Here is a 12,645-nt window from a genome sequence, read left to right on the forward strand (position 1 = left end):
TTGACTATTAAAAAAAAATATTTAACATTTTTTAAAAAATAATTGGAAATTTTTTAAAAAAAATATTAAAAATTTAAAAAAAATATATTGAAAAATTTTGAAAAATATTGAAACTTATAGAAAATATTGAAAATTAAAAAAGTATATTGAATATTAAAAAAAATATATATATTTAACATTTTTTAAAAAATTATTGGAAATTTTTTAAAAAAATATTGAAAATTTAAAAAAAATATTGAAAATTTTTGAAAATATAAAAAATATTGAAATTTATAGAAAATATTGAAAATTAAAAAAGTATATTGAATATTAAAAAAAATGTTTAAAATTTAAAAAACAAAATTGGAAATTTTTTAACAAAATATTGAATATTTTTTAAAAAAATATTGAAAATTAAAAAAAAATATTGAAAATTAAAAAAAAAATATTGAAAATTAAAAAAAAATATTGAAAATTATAAAATAAAATAAATATTGAAAATTAAGAAAAATATATATATTGAAAAATATTGAAAATATAAAAAATATTGAAATTTATAGAAAATATTGAAAATTAAAAAAGTATATTGAATATTAAAAAAAAATGTTTAAAATTTAAAAAAAAAATATTGAAAATTTTTTAAAAAAAATATGGGAAATTTTTTAAAAAAATATTGAAAATTTTTTAAAAAAATATTGAAAATTTTTTAAAAAAATATTGAAAATTAAAAAAAATATTGAAAATTAAAAAAAACGATTGAAAATTAAAAAAAAAATGTTGAAAATTAAAAAAAAATATTGAAAATTAAAAAAAATATTGAAAATTATAAAGTAAAATAAATATTGAAAATTAAAAAATACATATACATAAGTATATTGAAAAATATTGAAAATTAAAAAATATATATATATATATATATTGAAAAATATAAAAAAATATATTGAAATTAAAAAAAAAATATTGAAAATTTAATAAAATATATTGAAAATTTTTTTAAACAAATATTTCAATATTTTAAAAAATATTGAAAATATAAAAAAATATTGAAAATATGAAAAATATATTGAAAGCTCTTAAAAAATATTGAAAATTATAAAATAGATATTAAATTTTTTTTTTAAATATTGATATTTTTTGTGAACAAAAAACAATTTTTTTTTGGAAAAAATATTAAAAAAATAAATAAAATATTGAAATTTTTTGAATATTGTAAATTTTAAAGAAAACGGATTTTTAAGATTTCTTACAAGTTCTTTTTAACGTTTCATTCTATTTCATATTTTAGTTAGATCAAAGTTTATGAGCTTTTTCCTTGATGTATTCTTGTTTATCATTATTTTTTGATTTTTTTTCTTTTTATTTCTATTTACGTGATTTTCAGATAATTGATATTTACTTGCCAGTTATAAAATGATTTTCTCCATTTTTTTGTCAAAAATTCCAGCTTTTAAGTTTTTTATTTAGTTAATTCATAGGATCATATTAAAACTAAAAGAAAAGAATAAGATTAAATAAATTTTAAGCTTTAAAAAAGGAAAAGCTTTGCCTACTTTGAAATTTGCCTTATTTTTTAAGACTTTTCGAGGTTTATTTTCTTCAGTTATATGTTTACAAAGTTTTTAGGAATTTCTTTAAAAAACTGCAAAGAAAAACCAAACGATTAAAGATAAAATTTTTGTAACAAATTTGCTTAAAACAAACCTTCTCGTTTCTCTCCTTAAACATCCTATTTCTACTCATCTAACAGCTCCATTTTCAAACGTTTATTACCATAACGTATTTCGCCTTGACAAGAGCTCAACTTTTCCACAGCTAGAGTCGAAATGTAAATATATAAATCTTTGCCATTATTATGGGGTCTTTTACGACTATATTTCAGAGTCCAGCTTCTGGAATGTAATGCTTGATTATCATCCTTTAAAATCTTTAGTATTGACATATCATCTGCATTTGGTGGCGGTATCCAAACTCTAACAACGGGTTGTTTGGGCAGCTCACTTACAGGTATAAAATCATATTGCTGCCGTGGATTTAAAAGCTTTTGTTTGATAATAAACCTTTTGATGAAATCTAAAGCTTGTATATTTTCACATTTTACTATTTTAAAGCCATTCTTCCATTGTTTAGCATCAAATTGTCTTATATTGTTATTGTTTGTCTTTTCTACTTCATAGCGTAAAGCTTTAAAAAGATCTCCTTCCAGTTGGGACCACAAACGTTTGTTTAATTTTAGATCCGTTTCATTACGATCGATTATGGCAATTTGTAGTTGTGAATTGTTGTTAACATGAGGAAGGTTGGAGTTTGTCGAGAGCTTCCAAAGAGCCGGATTTGGATAGCTAATGAGTTGGTTAGAACTATCTGATGTCTGCGGCTCGGCATAGTTATTGTTTGTGGATGAGTTCCATCTTGTTTTTTTGTTGTGTTGGCTTTCATTTGGTTTCTCCTGCGACTGGTTGTTGTTAGTTTGCTTTGTCTTAGAGCAAAATTTGGTTTCATATTGTTTGACAATAAATTCACTGGTTTCTTTAAAGAATTTCTCTTGTTCGCTTAAATTTTCGCTGGCACGACCTTCTAATTTTCTCAAGTGTGCCAAAGCTTTATAATATTCCATTTCGGCTTTTTTCTCCACCTTCTCCTCGTGATCGCTATCATCCGATAAGGTTATGACTTCGGTTGCTTTTAAATCAGATTTACGTTTTCCTAAATTTTGAGAGTGGCTATCTCTGGCATTTTGTAGTTGAGTTTGGGAAACTGGTGGTTTGTTTGCACCCAGTGCATTTAACAATTCAAAAAGTTGTTTTTCCAATTGGATTTTAGATGGTTCAACCTGATTAATCATTTGTGTTCTTTCAGCTGGATTAGTGTTATTCCAAGCCGTCACATTTCTGCTAGAACTTGCTGCGAAAGATGTTAATTGTTGAGAAGAATTTTGGGATTCCTGATTGAAGTGTGTTGTCATAAATTGGGTATTAGGGGAAGTGTAGTTTGCTCCCTTTGGCTCATCATATTTCCAGGCAGTATTTGCCATTTGATTTTGTCTCCATGATTGTTCTGTTTCATAGTTATTATTAGCTGCCATGGAAGTTTCTATTCCTTGATTATTTCCTCTCATTTCAGGGCGATTATATTGATTTGATTCTGAATCAAAGTATCTTCTTCCATTAAAGTCAAAGTCTTGTCTATTTCCTCTCATTTCTTGGTAATCATTTGCCTGTTTCATTTGTTCTGTTTCATAGTTATTGTTAGCTGTCTTGCAAGTTTCTATTCCTTGATTATTTCCTCTCATTTCAGGGCGATTATATTGATTTGATTCTAAATCAAAGTTTCTTCTTCCATTAAAGTCAAAGTCTTGTCTATCTCCTCTTATTTCTTGGTAATCATTTGCCTGTGTATCCTCAAAGTTCCAAGAACTATTTGATCTTTGTTCGCCCCTAAACTCAAAGTTATTTCTATCAGTGAAAGATTCTGCTGTTGTACAATTCCAAGAGTTATCTGGCCTCCAATTTGGTTCCATTTGCGTGTTATAGTTATTTTCGGAATTAAAAGGAAATTCACCCTTAAAGTTTGAGGAATTACCGCCCGTTTGTGGAAAACTTTCAGGCTGCATTTGTCCCGAGTTCCAAGCACCCCAATTTTGAGAATTTTGTTCATCATTAGGGAATTGATTGCTAGATGATCGATGGCCCCAGGAACCTTGAGAAAAATCTTCCATTTGCTGCCTTAAACCACAAGAGCTGTTAGAGTCACCATAATTAACAGATAATTGAAAGCCTTGAACATTTTGTGGTTGACCATTTCCAATGTTATCCATTGGCGTACGTGGCAGATTATTACGTTCTTCATACTCCCTAATGAAACGTTTAATTCTTTTTAGACTTTTACGTTCGTTGCGTGTTAACTGACCCAATCCAGCATAAAATTTCAGACGATCCATAGAAGTTAAATAACGTCTGTATTCCTCAATAGCACCATTTCCTGATGATTCTTTACCACAGTCATTTGTAGTGTTTAAGGAATGTTCATTAGAATTTTGTATTTCATCTATTTCTATAACATTTAAGCTTAAACCCTCAAAGACATCTTTAACCTGTGCCATACAGTTGCAGAGAAACTCCTTGGAGAACTTATCCTGACACTGTAACAAATAGTAACCACGATATATTTCACCCGAATCGTAACGTGGTATTGGACCATTTTTATTATTTAAAAGATATTTAAATAGAATATCACTTATACGCGTTTCTATCATTGGCCATTGGGACGCCGGAACCGGTTGTCGGTTTCCTAGCTTTTCATTAACCAAAGCCATACAAAGCTCATTTCTGCCAGAATTTGAGGACGTTCTTATTTCGGACTTTTTTCTATTCCCTCCCATCTGTTGTGTATAACTTGATTCTCTATACTCTTGCCTTTTCTGAGCCTCCCTTTCTCTCCTAGCTTCTGCAAATTTTAATTTTTGTTCGTTTATTATATACTCACGATACTCCTTAATGGTTTTTTCACATCTCTCCCGATCTTTTTTATCGTATATAGGACGCTTGCGATAACGAGCATTTTGCTTTATTTTGTGCAATAACTCCTTGGCTTTTATATAGCGTTTTCTTAAAGTTTCAGCATAACTATTATTTTCTCTGTCGCCGGAACCTGTATGTCCAAAAGATGAAGCCATTTGATCCATATTTAATCCGGGTAGCACAATACTTTATGATTGATAATATAGCCAAAACCTAACCGGCAACTGGAGACGCCTTCGAAGGGAGATTGATAAACTGCCTACTACTTAGTAAAAAAGTAGTAAAAATCTTTTCTGTTTAGCAGGAATTATACAAAAACACTTTGGATATATTTTACCAAAACCACGAGCTCCTCAACACGGATTCCTGTCTACGGGTGACTTAATAACGGCACCTTTATCGCCACCTGTAGAAAACACGTGTTTACTTTAGTTATTCTGTGTGAAAATTCAACTTTTTACAAATATTCACTTATATTTTTCAATATTTCTCTTTATAATTATTTAAAATTTTTACACAATTTGTGTATTTCTTCCCTTTTTTCACAAAGCGCAAAGAAATGCAAATTTGATAAACAAATACTTTGACAGCTAAAGTTAAACAAAACAGGGTTGACTACTCTTTTTAAATTAAACAGCAAATCAGCGTTTTTAACGCTAAGTTGGCAACGCTGTTTAATAAATCTATAGAAATACGCTAGTGCTAACAAATTAAAGGCTTTTTTTAAAGCTTGGTATAATATATTAATTAAAAAATTAATAGAAATAAAAGAAAAATTAATAATATATGAATTAAATATTAATTATTATTGTCAGCTAATAATTTTAATAAAAAATCATAAACAAGTTAACAAAATGTGTGTAAATTTTTAGGTTAGCACTTAGATTAGATTAAAATTTAAAGTTTAAAACCAGCGGTAATTTATAAATACAACTATTTCTGAAAATTTCCCCTTAAAATGGCATAAAAATAAGAAATCATTTTTGAGGTTAGAAAGAAAATTTAATAATATAAAAAAATTTTTTAGTGTTTTTAAAAGAAATTTTAAAATTTAAAGCTTAAAACTTAGAGAAATTTACTAAAACTACCGTTTTATTTAATATTTACTTCGTTTAGCGTAAAAATTAAAAAAATAATTTTGAGGTTATGTTGAATTTGTTCGTGGTTTTATAGGAAATATTAAAATTTAAAGCTTAAAATCTAAAGGAATTTGCTGCAACTATTATTTTCTTTAATTTTTACTTAATTTCAAGAAATAGTTTCAAGAAATAGTTCAATTATCCTTGCAAATCTCTACTAACTTTTAGTTTTTTTTCTTTTTAATTATTTTTACTTTGAAAAATGAATTAAGAACTTTTGCAAATATCACTGCAAAACTCAGCTGACTTTTATTTTTTTCTTTTTAATAGTTTTTACTTTAATATTTGAGGAGCTTTAGCAACTGAACAGCTAGCTTATGACTTTCTGTATCACTTGCTTAAGTTCCTCTTGTTCTATTTACTTTAATTGAATTTCTATTTTTTAACTTACCTTCCTTTTTTATTAAAGTTTAACTTGTTTTTCCTACAACTAATACAAACTTCTAAGCAGTTTGAACTTTTTATAAGGAAAATAAGACAAGTTATTAATATTATTATTTATTTCACAGGATCATATTAAAGCTTAAAGAAATAATAAAAAAATTATTAAATAAATGTTGGGCTTTAAAGCTTAGCTAACTTACCTTGGAAATTGCAAAAAAAGAATCCAAACATTCCAGTTTATATTAATCCAGTTATTTATAGAGAAAACTTCAAGATTTTTATTTGATATATTTACAATGTTATAAAACTAAAACTGCAAAGAAAAACAAAACGATTAAAGTCACGCTTTAAAACAAAAGTTCTCCAAACAAACCTCCTGTTAACGACAACTTATTGTTCCACTCCAAAATCCTGCTCTTCTGGCAGTTCCATTTTTAAACGATTTATACCATAACGTATTTTCCCTTGACAATATCTCAACCTATCCACCGATGCAGCCGAAATGCTAATATATAAATCTTTACCATTCCTATTGGATCTCTCACGACTATTTATTAGAGTCCAACAGTTGGTATATAAAGTATGATTTTGTGCCTTTATTATTTTTAGAATGGCCATATCATCAGCATTTGGTGGCGGTATCCAAACTTTAACTATAGAACGTTTGGGCAGCTCATTAATGGGTATAACATCGTATTGTTGGCGGGGATTTTGTAAGGTTTGTTTAATAATGAAACGTTTAATGAAATTTAAAGCTTCCATGTTTTCACATTGTATCACTTTAACGCCATATTTCCAGTGCATGGCGTCAAACTGGGTGATATTGGTATTATTTGTCTTTTCAACTTCATAGTGTAAAGCTTTAATAAGATTTTCTTCCATTTGGGACCACAAATGTTTGGCGATACTTAGATCGGGTTTAAGGCGATCTATTATAGCAATTTGTAGTTCAGGTTGAGTTTTAAGAGAGGTATAGAGTGATGTTGCTGAAGGATTAACTGAGTTATTTGTTTGCGTTAAGTTATTGCTGGAACCTCCGGCTATCTGTTGAATAGTATTATTGTTTGCTGTTGAGTTCCATCTTGTTCGTTTGCCTTGGTTTTTATTAGTTTTTTCCTGTTTCGAACCAAATTTGTTTTGATATTGTCTTACTATAAATTCACTGGTTTCTTTAAAGAATTGCTCTTGTTCACTTAAAAATTTGTGGTTACGACCTTGTAGTTTCTTTAGAAAACCTAAGGCTTTAAAATATTCCTTTTCGGCCTTTTCCTCCTCTTCCTGATCGCTATCATCCGTTAGGGTTATCACTTCTGTTGGTGGTAAATCAGACTTACGCTTTCCTAATATTTGGGAAGTACTTTCTGTGGTAGTTTTTAGTTCAATTTGGGTAATAGGAAGTTTATTTGGAAGCTTTAAGTGTTCCTCTTCTATGTTGTCTCCACTTAAAGCATTTAACAGTTCAAATATGCGTTTTTCCAATAGGATTTTGGCTGATTCCTCCTCAGTGTTTGATTTATTAGGTTCCTTAATCTCTTGAGATCTTTCTGCTGGTTCGGAGTTATTCCAAGAACTATTTGCCATCATATTTCTGCTTGAACTTGGCTCCGCAGAAGAGCTTAAATGTTGAGGGAAATTTTGCTTTTCTAGATGGTAGTTAGCCCTACTAAATTGGGGATTTGGAGAACCATAACTTCCTCCTTTGTCATCGCCATAGTTCCATGTCTCAGTATGTGATTTATTAGATTCCCTATTCGATTGAGATCTTTCAACCGAGGAGGTTAATTGTTGAGGAAAATTTTGAGTTTCTAGATTGAAGTCGTCTCCTCCTTTTACATTGTCATAGTTCCATTTAGTATTTGCCATTTGGTTTGGCCTCCAAGTTTCTTCAGTTTCCAGATTATTTCTAGCACTAGATTTAGGCTTTGGTGAATGACAATTTGTGGAAGAATTACCTCTCAGTTCATATCTGCTTTCAAATTCTGGATTAAAATCATTCCACAAACCATTAGCTGTTTGATGTGATCTAAAATTTTGTTCTTGATCAAAGTTCCTTACACTTTCCGAGTTAAAATCTTTACTTTCTTTCGTAGATTCCTCAAAGTTCCAAGAACTATTTGGACTTTTTTCTTCCTCAAACTCAAGGCTAGATTTTTGCCTTCTTTCAAATAATCTCTCTGTTTTTGTATCACTATTATTCCAAGTACTTTCTGGCCTCCCGCATGCTTCCAATTCTAATTCATAATTATTTCCAAAGGCAGTTCTATTAAAAGAAGACTTACCGCTTATTTGTGCATTACTTCCATCCTCCATTTCTTTAGAGTTCCAGGAACTATTAGCACCCCAATTTAGTGACCTTTGCTCTTCTTTAGGAAAATTATTGTTATTTGTTTGATCAGTCCAGTTGGCTTGTGAAAACTCTCCCGCTAGTTGCCTTGAATCATGAGAGACATCTGTTTCAAAATAATTAACTGATAATTGAAAACCTTGTGTGTTTTTTTGTGGTGGCCCATTAGCGCCATTAACGGGTTGTGTTAGTGGCAAGCCATTACGTTGTTCATATTTCCTAATGGCCCGACGACATTTTCTTTCATTTCTTCTCTCATTTTGGTTTAATTTACGCTTTGCATTAAAAATTTTCATACGATCCAAAGAAGCTAGATAATAACGATGTTTATCAGCAGCTGAGGTGGATTGTGATAGTTTGCGCCACACCGGAGGAGAATTTGGTCGTTTTGGAGCGGCTAAAGTTTCATGAGATACCCCTAAAGTTGCCGTAAAAGGACTATCTGTTGGTATTTTATATATCTCTATTACATTTAAACTTAATCCTTCAAATTCATCTTTTACTTGTGTTATACAATTACAGAGAAACTCCTTGGAGAACTCATCCTGGCACTGTATCAAATAGTAGCCACGATATATATCACCGGAATTGAAGCGTGGTATAGGAGCGTTTTTATTGTGTAAATTATATTTAAACTGAAGATCACTAATACGTTTTTCAATCATTGGCCATTGGGAGACCATTACTGGTTGTAGTTTACCTTCTTTTTCGTTAACCAAAGCCATGCAAAGATTATTCTTCCTAATTTTATAGGTTGATATCTGCACTTGGTGCTGTTTTATTATGGGTGGAGTTTGTTTCACTTCACACTGTTGATTTAAACTTATTCCTATCTTGTTCGGTGTCATCTTTGTCGGTTCTTCCTTTTTTATGTTGGACTGAGGCTTTTTCGCTCTATTCTGGGAATTTAAACTAATTTCTCCCTTTAATTTTACTTCACGCCATTGATTAAAACTTATTCCTTTCTTGTCCGGGGCCATATTTGTCTGTTCTTCCTTTTGTATGTTGGACTGTGGCTTTTTTGTGTTATTGTGGAGATTTAAACTTATTTTGCTCTTCTCCGGTGCCACCTTTGTCTGCTCTTCCTTCTTTCTTATAGACTGTATCTTTTTCACTTCATTCTGCTGATGTAAACTTATTTCATTCTTAACTGCGGTAACCTTTGTCGGTTCTTCCTTTTTTACGACGGTTTGTATTTTATTCACTTCACTTTGCTTATTTAGACTTATTCCCTTCTGCTCTTCCTTCTTTTTCATGTCTGCTTGAGTTCTTTGATACCTAAGGTATTCCTCAATAATAATTTCACATCTCTCACGATCTATTTGATCCATTTCATGAGGCGTACCTTTACGTTCGTTTTCTTTAATTTTTGACATTATAAAACAGGCCTTAGTATAGCGTGTTTTCAATGTAGTGCCAAAAGGTTTCCTTCTCCTGCGTGTGCGCTTTTTTCCAGTAGATGGAATACATTGTTCCATTATCAGATAGCAGCCTGGTATTACTCTATGACAAGTAAACAGTATCCGCCAGCAGAGTATAAACTCTCTCCAAAAGCAGAGGACTCAGTCTTTCCGTTAACAGGTGACGCAATCTATGAAAGACTGACAAATTTGAACAGCAGCTACTCTCCAACAGAAAATATAGTCAAATTTTTGGCGGTATGTTAGCTATACAGTTTTAGGAACTATATAAACCTCTCCTAAGGGCTCAACTGGTATGATTCCTTCTATAAGGCAGACTTTTATAAAAACACGTGCTTACTTCTATTATTTTAATAAACATCTACTTTTTAGAGATATTTTTTAATGTTTTTCCTTAAATTTCTCAATTTTTTTTCACAAATTTCTACAACTTTGTTTAATTTTACGCAGAAATTTAAAAGTTATAAACAAAACAAATTTGACAGCTCTCTGTTAGCAGAACAATGTTGATAACATTTCTTTTAACAAACTATCATATAAGCGATTTTTGTCTCCAAGTTGGCAACGCTGTTAACTAAATCTATACAAATACAACAGTGTCGACATATAAAAGGATTTTTTAAACGCTTATAATTTATTTTGAGTGAAAAATTAAAGATAACCTCAAAAATTTCAACAAATAATTAAAATTTTAAGCTATAAAACTACTTTAAACTATTACCTGCTAATAATCTTAATGAAACTTTAATAAGAAACAAAATAAAAAGCTTAAAACCTACAGGAATCTATTAATACTACCATTTTCATCTATTTTTACTTAATAAAGCGTGAAAACTTAAAATAAAATTGAGGTTATGTTGAAGTTTTCAAGTTAATAAGCGATATATTTAAAAATTTAAAGCTTAAAACCCACTGAATTTTAAAAATTGTTTTCCCATTTCTCCCATTTTAACATATTTAAGCATGATAATTAAAAAAATAATGTTAGGTTATGTTGAATTCATTCAAGTCCTTAAAGGAATTTTAAAATATTAAAGCTTAACATCTGCAGTTATTACATAAACGTTTTCTTAACTTGGTGCAAATATTTAAAAAATATTTTAAATTTTCTTAAATTACTTTAAAAGATTTTAAAAAGTAAACAAATTGAGTTTAGGAAGTAGTTTTGAGGTTATGTTGATTATTTTTTTTTTATTATTTTTAAGGAATTTAATATTTTTATTTGATAAGAATATAAAATTACTCTATTTTTGTGCTAGTTCTACTATAGTTCAGATTTATATCTATTTTTAGTCATTTCTGGATCAAATCTAGTTTATTCAGTAAATATCAATTCAAGATTAATTTAAGTTCAATTTTGAACCAAATATGTACATATATTCCACTTCAGATGAGCTTAATTCTTTTCTCATCTTCAAAAATTAAAACACTTAATTTATTTTTTTATTATTTTTTTAATAATTATAATTTTATTTAAGAAGTTTCTGTATTTTTTCATGTTTTTTTGGAACATTTTTTTTTGTAATTTAAAGATGATTGGTTTTTTTTATAGATTTTTTTGTATTTTATTATAATATTATAATTTGTGGTAATTTCAAGAAGTTAAACGAAAAGCTTAAAGCTTTTAACGTTAATAAGTAATAATTACTTTAGTAATTAAATATTAATAATACTTTAAGCTAATTATAATTAATTTGTTTTCCATTTTTTATGGTTGTTTAAATGTAATGAAGATTTAATAATATTTTTTAGGATTAAATATAATATTTAGTTTATTTTTTTAGCATGAAATGGAAAAAAATTAATAAGAAAACTTATAACTAAAAGTATTTAATATAAAAAAAAAAAACATTAAACGAAAAAAAATTATAAAAGAAATTTTTAAGCTAAATAAATTAACAAGTACGTTTTTGCATGTATTAAAATTATATATACAAATGGAAATTTGAGAGAAATTTTATTTCTTTTGATTTTTTCTAGTTTTTTTATTGAGTTATTTTAATGTTAATTTAAAGATAAGCTTAAACATTAATTTTCAGTTTTTTTTAATTAAATATATACATTTTTCATATTTTTTTAATAACAGAAATAAACTTAAAATTTTCATTTATATTTTAGTTTTTTAATAAAAAAATTAAAGTAATTTTTACATTTATTTAGTGGTTATTATTAAGTACTTAATAATATATAAACTATTTTAATAATTAATATAATTTCTTTGCTGTTTTAATTTTTGTTTAAAATTGTTTTAATTTAATTATACTTTCAGTTCTGTTTTTATTATTTAATTCAAAAAATTTGTTCAAAAAAAAGTTCATGTTTAATTTTTTGGTTTTGTATTTAAATTAAAAAAACGAACTAATATTTAAATTAAATATTTTTAATGATTTCTTTTTTTGGCAAGCATAATATTGTTGGTTGTTATGGATTTTTAAAGATGTTTTTTTTTTAATATTTAAATTTGTTAAGAAAGAGTCATGTGTAAATAAAGCTTTTTTTTAGCTTTATTATAGTTTATTGTTTTAATTTATAAACAAATAATTTTATAAATTAAAATAATTACCGCAAATAATTTAGTAATAATAAAGAAAACTTAACAAAAAGTTTTCATAGAAAACAATTTTATAAGAAAAATTTTAAGAGCCAAAATAAATGACTCCTAAAGTATAGAAAACCAATTAAGAAATAAGCGAAAGTAATAAAAAAAGAGTAATTATTTAAAAAAGAAACAAGAGAAGTTGCAAATTTAAATTTAACAACTAAATTTAAGAAATTCTTTAAGTATTTTATAAATTTTATTAATTTATTATGAGAAATTCCTTACAAAACAGCTAAGTTTACCGTTTTATAGAGAAAACATT

The 12,645-nt window shown here is 27.6% G+C and overlaps 2 protein-coding genes across 5 annotated transcripts; both read right to left on the reverse strand.

The window, feature by feature from the left end:
• Positions 1-1,408: 1,408 nt before the first annotated feature.
• LOC119607000 lies at positions 1,409-5,096 on the reverse strand. Of its 3 annotated transcripts, XM_037960690.1 has the most exons (4): positions 4,968-5,096; positions 4,834-4,902; positions 1,681-4,758; positions 1,409-1,618 (listed from the first exon to the last, which is right to left on the reverse strand). In XM_037960690.1, exon 3 carries the CDS (start codon positions 4,658-4,660, stop codon positions 1,712-1,714), a length of 2,949 nt encoding a protein of 982 aa, XP_037816618.1. In that variant the 5' UTR covers positions 4,661-4,758; positions 4,834-4,902; positions 4,968-5,096; the 3' UTR covers positions 1,409-1,618; positions 1,681-1,711. The 3 variants fall into 3 exon arrangements, 2 of the variants coding, with proteins under 2 accessions (XP_037816618.1, XP_037816617.1); XR_005231702.1 differs by having other exon boundaries at positions 1,411-1,467; positions 1,530-1,618; positions 1,681-5,089; XM_037960689.1 differs by having other exon boundaries at positions 1,677-5,089.
• Positions 5,097-5,994: 898 nt separating this feature from the next.
• On the reverse strand, positions 5,995-10,268 carry LOC119607002. Of its 2 annotated transcripts, none has more exons than XM_037960695.1 (3): positions 6,393-10,268; positions 6,220-6,326; positions 5,995-6,157 (listed from the first exon to the last, which is right to left on the reverse strand). In XM_037960695.1, exon 1 carries the CDS (start codon positions 9,839-9,841, stop codon positions 6,410-6,412), a length of 3,432 nt encoding a protein of 1,143 aa, XP_037816623.1. In that variant the 5' UTR covers positions 9,842-10,268; the 3' UTR covers positions 5,995-6,157; positions 6,220-6,326; positions 6,393-6,409. The 2 variants fall into 2 exon arrangements, with proteins under 2 accessions (XP_037816623.1, XP_037816621.1); XM_037960693.1 differs by having other exon boundaries at positions 5,996-6,157; positions 6,220-6,332.
• Between the last annotated feature and the right edge of the window lie 2,377 nt (positions 10,269-12,645).

Source organism: Lucilia sericata, unplaced genomic scaffold (assembly GCF_015586225.1).
Source record: "Lucilia sericata isolate MDLA Ls3-8-SP2 unplaced genomic scaffold, ASM1558622v1 Contig000644F_arrow, whole genome shotgun sequence".
In the NCBI taxonomy this organism is placed as follows: Eukaryota; Metazoa; Arthropoda; class Insecta; order Diptera; family Calliphoridae; genus Lucilia; species Lucilia sericata.